At 39.9% G+C, this 21149-nt stretch overlaps 1 protein-coding gene across 7 annotated transcripts in view; it reads left to right on the top strand.

The window, feature by feature from the left end:
* The window catches only part of VPS13B (vacuolar protein sorting 13 homolog B), a 350839-nt gene that overhangs the window by 158043 nt on the left and 171647 nt on the right, over positions 1–21149 (top strand). For all 7 annotated transcript variants that reach the window (XM_081013853.1, XM_081013855.1, XM_081013851.1 and 4 more), the window contains exons 23-25: positions 7514–7748; positions 11918–12138; positions 19007–19213. In XM_081013853.1, coding sequence (XP_080869979.1) covers positions 7514–7748; positions 11918–12138; positions 19007–19213 — 663 coding nt within the window. The remainder of the gene's footprint in view (positions 1–7513; positions 7749–11917; positions 12139–19006; positions 19214–21149) is intronic.

Here is a 21149-nt window from a genome sequence, read left to right as displayed (position 1 = left end):
ACAGACTTTTGCTCCATTGCATTTCCTGTTCACTTGTATTTGAAAAGCACAGATTTCCAACTACTACAGATTGCCTTGTTTATCTGTATGCTGTTTGAATGGGATGATTTGGACATTTAAGTCATAGGTTCCTCTATTCTCAGCAGATATTCTTGTCAAGTGATAACAGGGTGCTTTTCCCCCCTGTTGGGATTGTTGGTCAGGGAGATTTGAGCTCATGGCACTTGGATGCCTTTTATCATTAATTTCAATTTGAAACGAACAATGCATTTGTACTTGGGGGGCAATAAAGTTATAAATCTAGCTCCTGGTAAAGCAAATTGGTAGTCGGCCTCAGGAATGCATCCCTCCTTAGGCTTAAAATCTAGAGGACAGGATGCATGAGGAAAAAGGAATGGGAGGAGAGAAAAAGCCAGCTGAGGCAGCAATTATTAAAGTTTTACATTCCTATAGTACAGCTATACAGTTCTGCCTATGCAACTTCTGGCTGTCTTGGAGAGCAACCCCTTCCCCAGAAGAACTCCCTGCCCCACAACCAGATCTATGAGCAAAGCATGTAACAGCACCCAGGCCAGGAGTTCAGGGCTGCTCGTGCTACACAATTCTTTCCTCCAACTGCTGACTTGATGCTAGTTGGGATCATCAGCAGAGCGGGCTCGATAAAGTCCTCCTCTCTCATTGATGTCTACGGCAGTTCATTGTTTTAAATACGGTTTTAAGGGACTCCATTGCTAACCATGTTTCAGGCTAACAGCAGTACTGTCAAAGTGCTTAACTGCAATTGAGGAGGGATTTGCTTGAGGGCAGTGGGGTGCAGTTGAGGTGTACCCAATGTTCCTGATGTGCTAATCACATTTGCAGTGTTGTTGTGGAGCCAGTGTTGCATCTGTTCTGGCCCTTATTATAATGCCCAAGGTATCTTTTCTATTCCAACAATGGTATAGCATTCTTGGAGTTCCACCATCACTAAATATAGAACAACAATCTGAGAAAACTTGAAAGCTGCCCTTCTCATTGTAGTCAGCCAGGGCTTATGTGGATGTATTTTGGCAGTATGGTTTGGGGATAGTGATTTACAGCAGATTGATTTTATAGGATGACAAATATAGACTGAAAAGTAGTCCTGAGTTGTCAGCAGACTGTTGTCTTCATAATTTGAAAGCATGAAAGGGTTGTTCTTTGTATTTATAAATAAATAAATACATAAATGCTTAGAACAGAAACACCTGGAAAATTTACTTTGGATCCAAGGCTAGTGTCTGCTTGGCTGTTTTGCTCACAGTAGTGTCCAGCATGACAACTCCGTGAACTAGGCTTGTTGTAAGAAGTTATGATGTAATTTTAAAAATGCTGTTATGCAAGGGCTTTTTTCTATAGCTTCTAACAATTTCAGCATAAACTTTGCAGTGTCTTTTGGCAACTATAGCATGAGGGAGGGAAGTGTTCACTTTGCATGTGTTCCTGGTACTAATAGCTGCTCAACTTATGAAGTAATGTAAGCACAATTATTTTTAAATGGTTGTTAATGCTTGATTTCATTGAGAATAACAAGGGTTCCACATTTTGGCATGAGTTAATAATGAGTAATAGTATGTTGAGCACTGACCAAATAACTCCACATTTTTACTATGTTTCACATAAATACACTATTATCAAAATGTTCCTTAAGTACTTTATAAAATGAATCCTTAGTTACTTTAAAATATTTAAATCAGTATTTTAAGTCAACATGATTTGTATTAAATGACATATTGAAAACAAAATGAATTGGAGTTGGAAATATGTTGATGGTGTGGTGAGTGCAGTATGGAAGGCTCTTAGCATCGAATGAAAAGATAGCCGGAACTGGTGCACACAGAGTCCTGTACTCTTAAGTGCTGTTTCCTGAACTGTCCATGTGTGAGTAGAATAGACTGCTGCTCATGCAAAGGGACTTCCCCTTCCCCTCACCCCTTGCAGCGCTCCCCCTACAGCCTTAAAATCAATTCTGAAAGTTGGGAGTCCCTCTTGAGCAGATTTTGGTAGTACACAGGAGGCTGCAGGTGGAAGAAAGGAAGGTGGAATTCTGTGGCATAAGCAGAAGTTCACTTGTGCAGTTAGACTCCATTTTAACTGGCTATTCTATACACTTTGATAAATTATTCTCTTGGGTTCCCTCACCTGCTTTCTGATTGTGACACAATTCTACTTCATTTGCACTCATAGTTGTTCTAGTAGAATGTCTAAACCCATGAAGTCAACCTGACAGGGATCTTTGCTGCAGTACAGTATAATATTTCCAAAGGAAACATTCCCATTTCCTCTGTGTGTGTTCATAAGATCACCACAGAAAGCAAAAACATATGCACAAAAGGTGACCTTGGAATCAACTCTTTGCTTCACCCTTTGGCCTCGTTCCTTCCTTCCTTCTGCCTTGCATTACTTGCTGCTTACCTTGGTCCTTCCATACCTGCGTTCATTGATCTCCAGACTTTTGATAACTGGTGCTGAATTCTTCTTGTTGGAGTTGCTGAAGATTATGGTGTGGATCATCTTAGGATCTCTTGTGAACACCATCCAGCAACTAGTTCTTGCTAATTTCTAGGCTGTACAGTGTCATAAAATCATAGAGTCGTAGAATTGTAGAGTCAGAAGAGGACCCCAAGGATCGACTGGTTCAACCCCCTGGAATGCAGGAATCTCAACTGAAGCAGATGGTCATCCAACCTCTGCTTAAAAACATCTAATGAAGGAGAATCCACAACTACCCAATAATACTCCTGGGTCCTCCCTCACCCCCACCCCCCAAAAGCCCCAGCATAGATTTGTTTGAGGCTGAAAGCTTAGACGTTAAGGTGTTGGAGTTGATGATGGGGTTGTATAATAGATTGGAAGGGGGGGGGAGGGAATTGGTCCAAGGACCATGTTCCTTTACAGCCAATCTTCCAGGAGCCATATACCAGGGGTGGGTGTGGCCAGAGGCAAAAAAGTGGGAGGAGCAACAGATGTGTCTCTTTACCTTTTTAGTGAAGGATGTATTGAAGCCATGCACCATTCAGAGGTTTCTATGCATACATCTCTCCATCCTGGCAAGTAAAACATATTATCACTGTTGATGGACACATCCCATCCAGGCAAAGACACTTAAGCAAGAGATGTAGTAGGGCTGATGAGGAGTGTGGTGTAGTCAGAGGGGGTGGAGCCTGGTGAAGGGAGCATGGCTGGGGCAGGTGGACTGAGGGCCAGACAGGGATCCCTGCAAGGCTGCATTTGGCCCCCAGGTGTGAAGTTTCCCACCCCTGTTATAGATGATACATATCTCCCGCAATGTCACCTCCAGTATTTCACAAATTTTAAATATTATATTTGTCATAGATTAATATATACAGTCATTACAATTCAAAGTGTTTGAGAACATCCCTATTTTACAGTACACAATTTAACATTTAAATCATGTGGACATATGAAGTACAATTCTTATAAATATGAACCAGTGCAATAATTTTCTGGAAAGATCTTGTTCAAATCTTAGATGAGAGATGACTCATAAAATTACTGTGTTTTTAATATTCTGTTGGGAGCTGCCCAGAGTGGCTGGGTCTACCCAGTCAAATGGGCAGCATACAAATGATAATATTACTATTACTATATTAAAATTATTAGTGAGGGCACTTTTTCTCAGACTGTATATGAATTATGGAGACTGTAATTCTAGTCTCCTTTGCAGGTTTGCTGTAAAGATTGCTTAGAAAATGTAAGTGAAATATTTTGAAAACGTTCCATATCAATATGGATATTACCATTTTACTATATTGTTCTTTTCTCTAATAGAAAACTAAAACTTCCCTGTTGTGTAGCTTAAAATTCTTATTTGGTTCAATTTGAAGTTATACAACAGGAGAATTTTAGTTTCTTACTAAAGACTGATTTTATTAGTGTGGAAATTGACACATATTGAGACTTATGCATTTATTTTGTGTTCCTGATAAAATGCATATTTTGAACACATATTAGCTGCCCTTTGTTGTTCTGTTATTAGGGAGTGTTGCGTAGCAAGCACAATCCTTAACATAATCAAAAAGGAGGTGATTTTGTTTCAAGAATTTGTAATAATTCCTTGTCTTTAACACACAAGTATGTTCGGTATTGGCAAAAGAACACGTTGCTACCAAAACTGAAATACGATCCTTGAAACAGAAAGGATGTTGCCATGGAAAAATGAAGTAACACTCAGTGCAGCTGTGATGCATTAATGAATAGGATATTTTTTTAAAAGATCATTTGTGTTTGGTGTGGCTTAGAGGGTCCCAACCAGATGGTTTCCATGAATAGGATCTGACCCCCAGCTTGAGGACTTCTTACTGGCAGATTACTTCATTTTCTTTCCCTTGGATTGTCAGATCCTTACATTAATGTAAGATTTACTGCTGCAGATTTATATTCAGTTATATAAATCAGTCACATTTCACATTAAATTCACAATTTTAGACACACAGTTTAATAGTTATTTTTAAAGTGTAAAAAGATTTATTTGATAGCTTTAATATAAGCTATTGATGTAACTTTAAGAGTACAGGAATTTTAAGATATTTGGATTACATATATTTTTAAGCACTATTTCTATCAATAAAGTGATACGTGATACATTCTTGTTTAATCAAACAACTAATAAATTTTTAGAAGTACTCTTCCTTTTCTTTTACTCTCTCTCTCTCTCTCTATGTATGTGCAGAGCACACACAGTTACACATCTGTGGTATCTGAAGAAGCTTTCATGCACATGAAAGCTCATACCAATAGCAAACTTAGTTGGTCTCTAAGGTGCTACTGGAAGGATTTTTTTAAATTTTGTTTCGACTACAGCAGACCAACACAGCTATCTACCTGTATCTACATACACATGCACGTGCAGTTAGTTGGTGTCCCCAACATATAAATTTGTCCAGGTGTGAATCAAGATCTTACATATTCATATATTTTGCAGGAGTGCACATGCCAGCTGATTCTTTTTCATACGAATACCAATTTATTGTGAATAAATTGTTTTTTTTTTGGAGGGGCAGCAGTTTCGTAATGTCAAAGCATGGGCTTATACATATGCACAAAGAAATGATCACTAATTGGGGGCGAGATTCTAATTTGCATATGCCCCTGTCTTATTCTTTGACAGAACTGGTTAAAAAGCCGTCACGGCTTCAATTTCTGTTGAGATGGCCAACTTCTAAAGAATGCAGAGAAATGTTGTTGCTGTTTTTTTGCATATTCTTATAAGGGACGATTGAGTTGTCCTGGAGTAAGAGCCTGGCAGAAGGAGGGGAGTTTCCTTAATATGGGTCTGAAAGTAGCTTCCCTAATATGGGTTTGAGAACTTAAAAGCATCAAGCCTTAAAACCAACCAACAAACAAGAAAAAATGTGAGGATGTCTGTGATTCAGCCATCTAACAACATTCTAACAATGCATAGTGCTGGATCCTTATGATAGCAGCATATGGTACAGCATGGTTAGGTAGAATGAAATGCAGATGAATGCTATGCAAAGATTATAGCTTGTGACTTTCTAGTGCTTGCCTCCCTTGGTGAAGTACAGCAATACCAGAGGACATGCAAAGTTCACTCCGTCTTCGCCATTCGATTGCCAGTAGAGATCCTTCTGATCGCTCATCACCCGATAGCCATTCTTAAGCTGTAACTTTGGTGCTGCTAACGCAGTGATTTGACTTCAACTCCAGAGGCGCACTCCATTGTTTCTCGAGACAGACGTATGCCAGCAATTGTTTCCCTATACATACCTATGTAATATCTAGATTCATTTAGGCTGAATTCTTAGCCCACTTAAAAAGGTAAAGGTAAAGGACCCCTGACAGTTAAGTCCAGTCGCGAACGATTCTGGGGTTGCGGCGCTCATTCTCGCTTTACTGGCCGTGGGAGCCAATGTTTGTCCACAGACAGTTTTTCCGGGTCATGTGGCCAGCATGACTAAGCCGCTTCTGGCGAACCAGAGCAGCGCACGGAAACACTGTCTACCTTCCCGCCGGAGCGGTACCTATTTATCTACTTGCACTTTGACGTGCTTTCGAACTGCTAGGTTGGCAAGAACAGGGACTGAGCAACGGGAGCTCACTCCATCGCGGGGATTCGAACCGCCGACCTTCTGATTGGGAAGCGCTAGGCTCAGTGGTTTAGACCACAGCGCCACCAGTGTCCACTTACCTCGGAGTAAATCCATTGAATTCGGTAGGGCTTCTCAGACATGTAAGGAATGCAGCCTTACTATATCTTACTAGTTTTTGTGTAAATGGTATATATAAAAATTGATTTCAAACGTTAGTATTATTTCTAGAAAATGTTACTGATTGGCAAGTTTATATTTCAACTGGTTTTTTGTCATGTAATTTTCTGCGTATACACACAGAGAAATTATTGTATTGACTATATATATATATATATATATATATATATATATATTTCTCATTTTTAAATTATAGGGCTGCATGTGCTTCTATATTATTTAAGTTCCTTTACCAACGCAAATTATAATGATCGGTTACATGAATAGTTTGCCTTTTTTGTGTACAAAACTACTTAAATTGTGATCTTTTATTCTAAATGTGATGATTTCAGTTATGCAATAGATAGTTTTTATTTCATGGGGGGTGCAAAGGAGAACTATATTTGTAATGGCAGATAAGGTAAGATGCAGTGAATGAGTAAGGTTTGCATGACTGATAGTACAGGGAAGGAGCATCTGGTCATAATTGAAGCCTATGAATACTATATTCTTTTTGGCACACTGTGTGCACACTTTCCCTTCTAAACATGGACAACATGCACATTTTCAGACCTATTTCTTGTTCAATGAAGGCAAGAAACCTTTTGATCCCCCCCCCCCCCGAACATAAACACAAAGGCTAAATTTCCCAAGTTTCTGTGCCAGTTATCACATTCCATGTACACATAACTGCAGAAGACAGATCATACTAGTAGTATGTGGTTTTGGCAATAATGAGCAATATTTGGCGAAATAATGAAAGTTGTACTTTCATTACATTTGTTGAGAACGATGCAGGCTTCACAAAGCACGAGCGTCTCAAACTACAAAGAAAACAAAAAGTAGCAATATATGAGCTACTAGTCAAATCTGAAGCTTTAGCTAGTGCTAACAAAAAGGTAATAAATGGCAAATGGAGCAGGATTTTCTTCCTCACTCTTTTGTGAGTTCACTTTCCAAATCAATCACCTCTCTTGGAAAGAGGTGTGGAAAGGTAGATATATATTCAGCTTTTTGTACAAACGGTTTTCTGAACAAGTTTATAGGCTAAAAAGACACCTCTTTAGGTGTGACTTCTTTCTAAAAGATTTCCAAAATACAAACCACCTGCAGCTTGGGGGCCTTCACTTGAAATTCAGTTCATAAGTTGTAGAAATATTTGTAGCTGATTTTGATTCTTGCTATTGTGCGATGCTTAGATACAGTAAACACATCTTAAGGTCTGTTTATGAGATTCCCTTTATGGATTTGTTTTTGTTTTTCAGCTTGAAGTTCAGTCCTGCTGTGTGTTCATTCCAAATGACAGCCTGCCATCTCCTAGTACAATTGTGTCTGGAGATATTCCTGGGACAGTCCGCAGCTGGTATCATGGGCAGGCTAGCATGCCGGGAACTCTTATTCTTTGCTTGCCTCAGATAAAGGTTATGAGTGCTGGCCACAAGTACATGGAGCCCTTGCAAGAAATTCCCTTTGTTGTGCAAAGACCTATTCTCGAAGAAGGTAGAGTATAACATATTCTAAAAGAGAAAAGTTCATTCTATGGTCATCATTTTCCCTGTGTACATTTTCAACATGCTGAAACCTTTATGTTGAAAAATGTCCTTCAAAATGCTTACATACGACAAAAAAAATTATTCTGTGATTTTGCTTATGAAATTGTGTTACTTGTTCTTCTCACTTCTCAATCTTTCATATTTTTGAAGGCCATCGTTCTTTCTATTGCTGTGGTTAAGTTGCCTGTAACATCCAGGCTTATCTTGTTTATTGCAACAACTTATTTATTTATTTATTTATTTATTCTTTCATACATTCTCTTCCTCTTGCAAACTTTCCCCATCAGACTCATTTGTTTAATATTTGATCATATTGTACCCTCTTTTATAGTTATCTTAACTTGATGTTCCTTTTAGTGATACAATTTGAATGATTCTTTTGAAACCCTGCATGAATGAGGTGGTTGCTGTTGAGAGCTCCTCTTTGTTGACTTTTTGTAGCCTGAGGACCTGCTGTTCCGTTACATGTGCTTGCCCTGTTTTCGTTGGCTTGAAATGCCCTTCTAAGATGCATTGAATCTCTTTGTAGAAAATGTAAAGCTTGTTCCTTATTCTCTTTCTACTACTGGCAGTCCCCCCCCCCCAATATATGAAGGGGTTTTGTTCTGAGGAACTGTACACACTGGTGAAATCAAGTATAATTGAAATCCACTGAGCCTGCAAACGTCCTTCCCCGCCCTGCTCCACCCCTGCCCTGCCTTGCCCTTTTAGCGACATTTCAGTAACATCTTTATGATGTTTCCAGGTCATTTCTGGGTTCGGTGTGATGCGTATATACACGGTCACACACATATTAGATGCACGTAAATGTGGGGCTGCCTGTACTTGTTCTTTAACACATGAAATTATTCATGAAAACTTGTGTTTAAGTAAACCTGTTTCAGAGGGACGCTGGTGGCGCTGTTGGTTAAACCACAGAGCCTAGGACTTGCTGATCAGAAGGTCGGCGGGTCAAATCCCCACGACGGGGTGAGCTCCCGTTGCTCGGTCCCTGCTCCTGCCAACCTAGCAGTTCAAAAGCACACCAAAAAGTGCAAGTAGATAAATAGGTACCTCTCTGGCGGGAAGGTAAACGGCGTTTCCGTGTGCTGCTCTGGTTCGCCAGAAGTGGCTTAGTCATGCTGGCCACATGACCCGGAAGCTGTACACCGGCTTCCTCGGCCAGTAAGGCGAGATGAGCACCGCAACCCCAGAGTCGGCCACAACTGGACCAACTGGACCTAATAGTCAGGGGTCCCTTTACCTTTACCCTTAAGCCTGTTTCTATCTATTGGTTCATCCAGCCAATAATCATTTATCAAACAGTCAATTATGGATGCTTTCAGCTGAATATATATTGGGGGGGGGGGGGAGGTGTGAGTGAGTTCATGGCAGCCAGTGTTAGGTATCTTCATGATTTTCATCTTCATCTGTTAGAGGAATAAAATACAGTGGTCATGTTTAAGCGGCTATGAAAATTGCCACTGATAATTGTCATTCAAGTATGCTTCATATACATTATCGTAGTAATCCTCAGAGTTAGGCCAATGCTAATATTTTCATATTGCAGCAGTGGGTCTGAGACAGCAAAGGTGATGGGGGGGTGTTATGTTTTTTAACTGAGATTTGAGCCAGGACTTCCCAGTACATAGCTCATGGTTTAGTGGTTCCCAGTAGCCATCTGTTTAGTTTGTAACTGAGGTAAGACTTCCCCCATGTCCTTTACAGGCCTTGCACTTGGCCTCTCTACTAGACAGTAGTTGTGAGAACAGTCAACATTTATAGTTGCTGTTTTTCAAATGTGTAGTTTGCCAATTTCATGTCATAACATGGCAACATTTGGGAAAGAGCTATGTTTGCTATTATGCTCTAAATGGAACGTTCCTGACAATTGTGGTAGGTTTAAAGAATGACATGTGTATATTATTTATTTTTGTTAGAATAGGAAATACATGCTATCCATATTTTAGGACGTACACTATATGAATTTCTTAAACCAGCTTATATTAACCATAGACGTAAGTTTCATCTGTATTTGTTCAGTGTTGTTTAAAATGATAGTTTAGGCTGCAGTCCTAATCTCATTTACCTGGGAGTAAGATCTATCAAATTCAGATTTACTCAGATTTAGGTAGGGACATAGGTAGGGCTCGAACTGCCATGCCTATTTTACTGCCATTGGCCTTTCTTAGTGCACAAAATCTCATACAACGTTTCCATTCTATGACTTTCCTTAAAATGTGGATTGGATGTATCAGAAGGTACAGTATATTAAAAGATGCATTCAATATTAATGAAATCCAGTGTTTTTGCAAATAAATAAATAAAATGCTTCACATGTTCTTTCTAAACTCTCAAGTAAAACTAGCTGTGTCCATTTAATTCTGTCTCTACCCCTGCCTTTTGTATTATGAAGTATTATTCACCAAACCACAGTAAATGTTACCTATGTTATGCTAGTGCTAATCTGTGTACATGGATCAAAACAAAAGTTGAACCCAACTGTGGCCATACACCTCATCATTTGAAACACTACTACCTAATGTTCTCGGAACTCGCTCAGCTGAATTTGTACAAATACCGTAAGTCTGGATGAAAGCAAAACCATTTGGCTAGGTAGACTTTCAGCACAGGAACTCCCCATAGGTTACATTTTGGATAAAGCTACAGTGCACATGTTTGTAATGAGTGGAATCTTCATTCAGCCCAGTTCCCAATGAAAAACCTCAGTGTTCTTCTGATAAACATAATTTTTTGCTTTTCAATGCTGATGCCACCCTGCCTGATATAAATAGAAGCATGTGTAGGCATATATATCTGTATGTGTATTATAGACATAATGGGTGACATCCAATGCTGGCTGTGCAGCGAACTGCCCCTCATGCAATGGGGCTTCTCTTTCCTGTTCTCTCCCCTCAGCATCCTGCATCCCCCACAAAAATATATTCTCTGGAGGCTTAGGGGATCCTCCAGAGGCAATCAGCATTTTAAAAACAGATTCTAGGTCATTAAAGCATTAGAAATATATTTGTCTTTTTACTTACCCATATGAAGAAGCATAAACATTCCTTTAACAGAGTTCTTGCTCTCAGCAGTTTCCATTGTTGGTAGGGAGGGAAATATTTAATTCATGGTACATTTGTAACAATGTAAATGATAGTGTTGATCAAGATTTCAGCTCTTTAGAACAGGCTGTAAAATGTTAAGAAGGTTTTGCCAAGAGCCAAACAAAGTAAATGGAGTGAAATTCTACTTGGGGACTACTGAGAGTGTTCTTAGCCCACAGCTACCACTGTTATTGGTCTGGAAGGTTGCCATGCTTGGACTCTCCAGTTGCATAGTAGCTCTCAATGTTAGGGAAATACATTTCCCAAACTTGAGGTAGGTGGATAGCAAACACATTTGCACTGATAGAATCATCTCCTTAGTGGTATGCCAACTTCTGCTTAATGGAACTAAGTTAGTTATATCCATTAATTCCAATGGGTCTACTCTGAGGAGGATTATAATTGCGACAGCCCTAAAATCTGTTCAATTATCTCAAAATGAACGATTACCCAGAACTGCCATGCCCTCTTCTCATATTCATGTATTTGTTCTCTTTAAAAACTTTGCTGTCAATGATGTGGCATTTTAAGCAATTTTTAGATGTTTTATCTATTTTTGAACCCCAGTAATCAGAATTCTTCACTGCAGGAGATGTTTTAAATTGGAGAATAATCCAAATTATTCTAAGTCCCATTGAAGGGGAGAGCATAGTCTTAAATCTATCCTACTGAAATCAATAGAAATTAAAAGTACCTATGTTGGCAGAGTCATGGGTGATTGCTATAAAAACAATATGACAATATAGGGGTTCATTACGTGGACAGGTGCAAAATATGGAATATAATAACAGATATTCTTCATATGTGTATTATATGTAACAGGAGATGATATGGGCTTTGTTAATTCTAAGTTCCACACAACACAATGTGGTTGCTGGTGATCATTATTTGATTTGAGCGTTTGTTTGTTTTTTATTAATTTGGTACAGGAATCGTCCAGTCATGAGGTGGGTTAATTTATTTAATGTATTAAGCTTTTGATATTTTCTTTATGTATTGAATATTTTGCTTTTTTTTCTTGATCCACTAGGTGATGCCTTTCCTTGGACAATTAATCTGAATCATTTCAGCATATATACTCTTCTTGGGCAGCAAATGACCCTGAATATAATAGAACCAATGGGCTGCACTTCTACTCTAGCAGTTACGTCACAGGCACTACCTGCTGCAGGATCTGAATCCAGGCACTCATTCGTTGTGTGTCTTCATGTTGACCTTGAATCTCTTGAAGTAAAATGCTCAAATCCTCAGGTTGGTGCATTTATTTGATTTATTGGGGCAAATAAAAAATGGTTGATTTAAGAATTACTATTCTGGGTTTTGTAAAAGAAATACCTTTTTTTAAAGCTCTCTCTCCCCCTCCCCCCAGCCTCAGAAAAAAGGAGCCATCAAGATCACTGTACTTAGATTAGATTACAATTTGCTTTGAAGCTCTTTTAACTTTCGTAATTTAAATTCGTCTCAAAGTGTAATAGCTACAGCACATAAATGCATCTTTTGGCTGATGGAGTGAAATGACTTGCAGATGTACTGTTCAGTGTTGGGGCCCAGCTTTGCTGTCACTGTGGATGCATCTGTTGAAATGATCTAATGTAGTCTTTGTGCAAATTAGCACATACCTGTTCTCGTTCAGCATAACATACCGTCCATTAAGGCGAAAGGCTATTTATTCCTTTATGTATTTATATACTTTCACTCTGGCTTTCCATCCATGCAGACCCCAAGGTGACTAACCACAACTGGAGCATAAAACAGATTTAAAATATACGTAATTATTACATTTTTTAAAAGCCAGTAAAATTCAAAAAGGGAAGCAGGAAAATAAGTCTCCAGTCACTGCCCACACCAAAAGCACATTGAAATAACAGCATCTTCATCTTTTGTCTGAAGCAGGGATGGAAGGAGGAAACAAAAACAAAACAGGCCCCAATCTGGCTGTTGTATTCTGTATTCTGCACCAACTCAAATTCCAAGGCTCTTCAAAGACAGTTCCTTGTAGAGCAGATTGCAATAATCTAATCTGGATGTAATCAAGGCGTGTCTAACAGCGACCAGATTGTATTTGATTGCATGGGTGGAGCACAACACCTCCTCCCTGTTCTTCACCTCATTAGCAAGGTGCTGAGTTGGAGACAGTCATGTTAGGGGTTGCAGTTCAATCCCAAAATGGTTTTGGTAAAGAGGGTTTCTAACGGTAGTAGCATGCTGCCCCCCCTCTTCTTCCTCTTATTTTTTTTTCTTCTTTAGCTAATAAAAGCTGTCAGCTTGGGCAGCGTAGCAGAGCTCTGGCCACTGTTCTTCTCATGCAAAACCAGCTCCTTTTAAAAAGAAAGAGGGAGAAAATGATCAAGGAATATATGATGATGCAATTAATGCATGCCTACAGAGGACAGACATGTAATTAAATTCCTATGAATAATGATTTGCTAAATTATGATATGCATAATAGCTATTTTAAAGGGTTACTCTCTTGCATTTACATCACTTCTCTGTCATCTGTTTGCAACCACCTGTGCCACATCACATATGCTTCTGGAGGGTTACCTAAACTTCAGAAACACCTCTGCAGTAGCTGGCGTGGAAGGCAGGGAAATGTTACTGTTATGTTTTCAAGAGGTTGCTCGAGAGCAAGCAGGCAAATACCTTCCTGCTCAGCTGTGAAGGCTTGCTTTTGCTGCAAAAATAAACTTTATCTGTCCGGAGCGCCACTCTCCCGTGGCTGACTCATTCACTGGCAGAATCCGTGAGTGGGCAGGGCTTAAACTTTCCCCAGCAAAGTAATTTCTTGACGCCCAGTCTGCACCTCCCCTCTCTGTGCGGAAACTTACTGCACAAGTAGGGCGTGGGTAAAAGTGGACCGCTCCCCTCCCCGCTTTGCCCAGGCAAGGTGTCCTGGCAACGCCTCGCCTCCTCCGAACCCTGCAGCTCCTCTCCACTGGAGGCGTGGTTACTCTCCCCCGCCAAGGAGGAGCTGCATTCCACGACCTTTGGGGGCTCTCTGTAATCCATCCGGCTTTTCCTCTCTCCCTCCTGCACTGATGGCAGTTCCCTGACAGTTACAAATTCAGATACAAATTGATGAGATTTTTCCTATGTATTTTTATATGTAAAGAGCACAGTTTATAGCAAAATAGCACAGTCCAGAAAACTGCTAATTGCACATCTGTGGGTCTGGTGTGCGATGTGATTTCCCCTCTTTCATCAGCATGGTACTATGTGACTTTCTCCGGCTGCTTTTCTCTCTTGCATTGCCTCATGCATCTCTCTCTGTCTATTGTTGACACATTGCCAACAATTCATTGTACCTAGAACTTGCTCTAGTGGATAACCTCCATCGCCGAACAAGCCACTGCCACCCTCAAGCTTCTCAGACAGAGGCAGTGAGGCAAAAGCCAGATATTTGTCTGGCCTGTATTTCACAGATCAACTTACTGTTTCTTGCGTGGAACCGTTACTCTGCTTGTTGCTAAGCAGTACACCTGAAAATGCCCTCCAGGATAGGATAACCTGTATCTTGAACATTCTGTGGAAAGGCAGGACTTAAATAACTTAAATGCCTGTTCTTCCTAATTTTCCCATTCCCAGGTCAGCAGGATGGGTTGTTGGCTCCGCCTCTTTGGTTGAAGGCAGGGCTCCCACCGTGCATATTTTCATCAGTTCCTGAGTGTTTTCATCAGTTCCCTTTGAGCACCCACTTTGATGACAAAGGGTTTAACAGGGGTTAGTGTTGCTGTCACAAGCCTGGTCGGTCCCCGGAAATTCCTGTTGGTAGTGGGAGGCACAGTAGATTACTCTGAATGACAGCTCATAGAAAGACCCAACAGCTGCTAGTCTCCTTAGCTTGAGAACGCCTTGTTTTTCTGGGGTAGAGGCAATAGTCTCTTTCTGTCTTCAGAAGTGAGAGTGACGCATAGAGCAGGGGACTTAAGCCTGTTCCCCAGCTCAGAACATTTAGGTTCTAGGTTTAGCTGGTGTAGGTTGCCTCAGTTGCCACAGGAGAGCTGTGTGCTCAGGCTGGCGCAAGCATGCACTAACTCGTGATTTGGAGCTAATAGGATCTGCACTGTGTCTAGCATGATTCTCAAAACAGCGCTCTCTCTTGTGCTGAGGTCCCTATTATAAGATTTGAATAGGGTGTGTACATTGTTAAAAAGAGATTTGCTCATCTCTGGATTGTCAGTCTTGCTTTTAATTATACTATACTTCTAATTTTGAAGATAAGTTTCCAAAGCTACCACAACATTTAAGTAGTATTGCCAGAGTTGGGAATGAAAGGGACCTCACACCAGTACTGTCTCTCTTTAAATTATTATCTGCATATATGGGAATGATCAAACAGCTCACTTCAGAGTTGCCACCAACATGCTAAATAGAAACCACCACCTTCTTTATAATCAAATGCAGTTAATAAAATATAATCAGATACATTTATAACCAGCAAGTGAAACCTTAGTTCTTCTGCAGGGTTGTTTAGTGTTTCTTTCATATTACAGAAATGGTATATTTCCGTGTCTTGTGTGCAAACGACACATAGGGTATTTTAGTTTTTTGTGTTCTTCCCATGGGAAATTAGGCCATTCATACATCCATGGTGTACGTTATAGATTTAGGTTCAATACAGCTTGCAAAAGCTTGCAACTATTCTGAATCATAGAATCATAAAATTGTAGAGTTGGAAGGGATCCCGAGTGTCATGTAGTCCAACCCCCAGCAATTCAGGAATCTCAACACATGTTGGTGACATCTCTGTTTCAGAATACATTTCTCAGCAGGGGTGTGAGATCTCGAATTTAACACCACCTTCAGGCTTCACAACAAGATAAAAAGGAGCCAGGAGCCAGAGTGATGTGTATATTTTCTTGATTGCTTATTTATTTGTGCCTTAAGAAAGTGTTATGAAAAAGCACCATCAAAAGCTGCCATAATACAATAACAAGGCACAGAAATGGACAGATGCTGCAACTGAAAGACAATTGATGGTTTTTATCTTCTTTTACTTTGCCTTGCAAATATTTGGCTAAACCCTGAAGAAGAATTGTTAGGTATATGGTTTTACTGTTACATTGTATTTTTGTTTTAGAAAGAGCACTCTGCTACGGCCTCTACAAGTGTAACACTGGCTCCTTGTTATTCAATCTAATTTATTAATTGTGATGTTTAATGCTGTTCTTGGTTAGGGTGCTTTTGAAACATTTGTATTGAGTTTCATTATATTGATTTGTCTTGCAAGCTGGCTTGAATGCCCTATGTAAACAGAAAGGCAGAATAGAAATATTTTGATAAATATATACATAAATCTGGAGCCTGCTTTGGATACTTGTATTCCCTCCTCGTCCCTCCACTCACTTTCCTTCTCTCTTCTTCTGTAACCACAATTAAGCAGTTTATTGGCAAATGGTTTCAGATACTCTTTAAAATGTTTTCTTACCAAAAATGTGGTTGAAAACCTCCAAGTATACTTTCCATTGAAGAGCTTAGCACAGAAATAAATGTATGCCATAGCCCTTCTAGGATAGTGTCATTTCCATAGTTACAGTGTTCCCAAATTTTGGCCACAATTTTCTTTCTGTAAAGAAAAGTGTCTGGGGCAAGATAGATCCCACAAAATCTATTGATTTTTGTGAATTATTGTGTTTTCTTGTCCCAATCAATTTTAACCTAATAATAATAATAATAATAATAATAAATTTTAATTATACCCCGCCCTCCCCAGCCAAGGCCGGGCTCAGGGCGGCTAACAAGCAATAATAAAAACAATTTGAATGAATACAACTTAAAAACAAGATTAAAATACAACATTAAAATATTGAAACATTAAAATATTGAAATGCAGCCTCATCACAGGAGGAGAAAGGAAAAAGAAAAGAGGGGGAGGGAATCAAATTGGCTCCGAGCCAAAGGCCAGGCAGAACAACTCTGTCTTACAGGCCCTGCGGAAAGAAATCAGATCCTGCAGGGCCCTGGTTTCATGAGGCAGAGCGTTCCACCAGGCCGGAGCCAGAGTTGAAAAGGCCCTGGCTCTGGTTGAAGCTAATCTAACTTCCTTAGGGCCTGGGACCACTAGGGTGTTGCTGTTTATGGACCTTGAGGCTCTCCGTGGGGCATACCCGGAGAGGCGGTCTCGTAGGTACGAGGGTCCTAGGCTGTGAAGGGCTTTAAAGGTGAAAACCAGCACCTTAAATCTGACCCTGTACTCCACCGGGAGCCAGTGGAGCTGGAAAAGCACTGGGTGAATACGCTCCCATGGCAGAGACCCCGTGAGGAGCCTCGCTGCAGGATTCTGCACCCGCTGGAGTTTCTGGGACAGCTTCAAGGGCAGCCCCGTGTAGAGCGAATTACAGTAGTCAAGCCTGGAGGTGACCGTCGTATGGAGTCTCACATGGTTTATCATGCAAAAACTGGTCAAGGGAACAGGTTATATATAGTTTTGTCTTCTCCTGACACAACTCACATGGTTTTGTTTGGGACAGTCTTGTGCTCCAAGGTACATTGGAATTTGGCTTGAGGTAACAAAATCCTCCACAAAATCATCTCTGTCAGTTTCTAAGTTTTTGTCAGTGAAGGTTAGGAAACCATTACTTGCAGTAACATTGGTGCTGAAAGAGGATTTTTACCAGGAAGGAGCTTTCATTCTTCAGGCTAGGATCCTATTTGTTAGTAGCTTTCAGCAGGAAGTCCTTGCATTATGTGATATTCACATTGCCATAATACAGTGAAGATTTTAAGAAGTACAGCGGTGCCTTGGTTCTAGAACGGCTTAGTTGATGAACAAATTGGCTCCCGAATGCCGAAAACCCAGAAGTAAGTGTTCCGGTTTTTGAACATCTTTCAGAAGCCAAACATCTGGCGCGGCTTCCGCTTGAGTGCAGCCAATTAGAAGCCATGCCTTGGTTTTTGAACATTTCGGGAGTTGAACAGACTTCCAGAACAGATTAAATTCGAGAACCAAGGTATCACTGTATCTTTTCTGTGGCCTAATAATGAAATTTCAGAAAGTATTTTCACTCCACAGGGGACTGGGAGAGAGGGCTTGCATGAATCATTGACACTTGATCAGCTTATCAAAGTATACTAGAAATAAGTCAGATATTTTTCAATGTTAACAATATTAGATTTATGCTGTACTGCCATCCATATGTGCCATAATCAATTTCCTTATGACAGTTACCTATGTAAATACTGAAAGTGTTAAATGTATAAATTTTAAAAAGTACCCCTCTTTACAAAAAGCTGTATGACAAATTGCATGAGGACTGCTTTCTATCAATGTTTGATTTAAATATTAAACATTAAAATATTAATTGAGAGGAATTTTGGGCTCTTACGAAAAACAAATACCTCCAGCGCTGTAGCTATATAAAGACAGTGAAACCAAAACCTGAGGATAAATCATATTCTCAGATGTACAAAATTAAGTCCTGTTTTCTATCAAATTTAAACTGACAACAGTGTTTTTCTGCATCTGTTCTGCCCACATTAGAAGCCAACGTCATTCTCTGGATATGTCCCGAGGCTGAAGCTTCTTTATAATATATGAACATTTTGATTCCCCTCACCCTCAAATAATGGCAAGCTGGGTATGGTGTCCAGCTGTGCATCTGCTTATGTATTGTGTTTGCAGATTCCCTGTTCTTTTAAAAATACAGTATGTGGCAAACTGTTGTCATACAGATTCTATGATTAATGCTTATTTGTGAAGCCTTGTGTAAATACCTTAGAACTGAGTCAGACAATGCACAGTTATACAGAGTGTTTTGTGAATACTGAAAAGACACATTCCAAGAGATTTCCCCCCCTGCATACTGAGAACAGCTTCATATCTACCATGAACAAATAATTTCACATTTTGCAAGCTATATTGCCTTTGTTTTTAGAATTTGAGATTGTGTGAGTCCACTGAATGGGATGAGCATTTGTAAGAGCCTGTGAAAAAGTGTATTTTTTTAAAAAAGTATTTATTAAAACTCTACCTTGCATAGGGCTTGCATTTTTATACTGTACTTTTACATTTGTTACATGCTTTTTACCATAGCAAAAATGCTGAGGTTGGGATTTTTACATTATAAAATCTTGAAGTTTTAATGATTTGCTGAACCTTATTACCTTTTTCCCATTTAAGGTGCAGCTGCTGTATGAACTAGCAGATATAATGAACAAAGTCTGGAATAAAATTCAGAAGAAGGGTATTTTGCACCACCCTCCAGCCTATACAGAATCCACTTCGGGACCTGCGCCTCCAGGCTCCCCTGTCAAAAGTAGTGTTGGGACAGCTCCACCAGATACCAGCACATGTAGCCCATCTGCTGACATTGGGACAACTACAGAGGTAATTAAAAATTATATTGACATGCTATGGTAATTGGCTAAGAGTCTGAGCAAGTGACCAAATAGGAATCAATAGGATAAAAGATGTAAATAAATGAACATGGGTAGATATTCATTGAGGTTTAATGAATCATGCTCAACATCAAACCTTCACAAGACAGAAAGAAGTGATACAAATAAGAACATTATGAATGCGTTCATAGTTTCTTGTCACTTAAATGAGCTGCAGTGAGCCTTAGGCTTGTCCTTCCCCACCCCCTCACTCTCCAGGTGCAGCAGCGAGGAGGAGATTGGAAGCTGTTGCTTCTGCCTTTGATTAACCACAGTTCTCCTCTTGGTATCATAAGGTCACTGGTTTGGTCACGAGGCAAGAGAAGAAGCTCTTTGGGAATGTGGGCAGCTCCCAATCAGCTTTTTGCTCCTGCCTGAAAGAAGCAGCCGCGTTGCTCTTGGCTCCCACTGTCTAGTGGAGCATGCTTTTAGTTTGCACTTTCTGGATAGAGTTGCAAATTATATTGACTATCATCCTGAAACATGAAGAGCCATCTTGTGCTGCTGCAGATAGAATGCCATTCCCTGTCTCTTTTAGGTGGATCTATATATAACCATCTCATTTGTTTTCATATTAACTCAACCAAGTCCAATCTAACTATCCTACTTAAGCCAATGGCAAAACCTATATGTTATTTGTAAGCTTTGCCCACGGGGGAAACAAAGCAAAATTCTAAAGGAATGCCTGTCCGATAATGATTTTCCTTTTCCTTTTCCTTTTCCTTTTCCTTTTTTCCTTTTCCCCTTCCTTCCTTCCTTCCTTCCTTCCTTCCTTCCTTCCTTCCTTCCTTCTCCTTCCTTCCTTCTTTCCTTGAAACACTTTCGGCCCCGATTGGGGGATCTGTGGCCCTCCTAGATGTTGTTGAACTCCAGTTCCCATCATTTCTGACCCACAGGATTGAAGAGAGTTGGAGTTCAACAACATCTGGAGGGTCATAGGTTCAGCAAAACTGCTTTAGGCAATTTCTACTTTAAGCAAAAAACCCACCCAACAACCTAGATTTTTATTGTATTTTGGTAGTTATCCATTATACTTCGTTACTCATAAATTACCTCATTTTAGCTTCAGCTAGCTTTCTTCCAACATCAGATCTGACTCAATAGGTTTCCATGAACACCTAGCCAATTGCTCTGCAAATTGATAGTAAAAATATACTATGTTTTGTAATGATTTGTTTGAGTAGGCCATATTAGCAAGCTATGTTTCAGTCTCTCTCATGGCATTCTAATTCCAGGGTGCTTCAGCATGTGGTAGCTTTATTTAAAAAGGGAGCAAGGAATAAACTTTTCCCCTGCTCTCTTAGAGAAGCATTTTCCTGGTTACATTAGAGCAAATATATTAGTTGATAGCTGATGGGAAAACCAAACAAGGGATAAGGTCTTTCTTGACTCCACCAAAAGTTCCTTTTGGATTATCTTTTGGTATGGACCAGGATTTACTTTCAAAGGATTCACTTGGTGGAGAATAGTGCTAGGGACACCAGTAGATTCTGCCCCCTTGAAGAGGCTGTGATGGTGCTTGACTTGGACTGTACCACCTACCTTGAACACAGCAGTTTATAGCACCTACATCGCTCTTAGGCTGGGGAGGCAACAAGAGCAACAACAGCAGAGGTTCAGAATTTGATTGCAGAAATTATTAAAGAAAATGAGTCCATGAGAAAATAGGTTAGATTTAGAGACCATAAATCTCTGAATCAGGGATCATCTGAGATCTGAATATAGTTTCTCAGATATTATTAACTTCTTCTTTTACTCTGTATTGTGAACAGTAGTAGTATAGTAAACTCATTAAGTTTAAAAGAGTTTGTTTCATCAGGGTTTATAATATTTTAGCTATGTTTCAATTACTGAAACATGGTACGGTATAACATTTCCTGGATATA

The sequence above is a fragment of the Podarcis pityusensis genome, assembly GCF_964106645.2.
Source record: "Podarcis pityusensis genome assembly, chromosome: 7".
Classification (NCBI taxonomy): Eukaryota; Metazoa; Chordata; class Lepidosauria; order Squamata; family Lacertidae; genus Podarcis; species Podarcis pityusensis.
The sequence above is the reverse complement of the archived record's forward strand: the minus strand, read 5'-3'. Positions and strand labels throughout refer to the sequence as shown.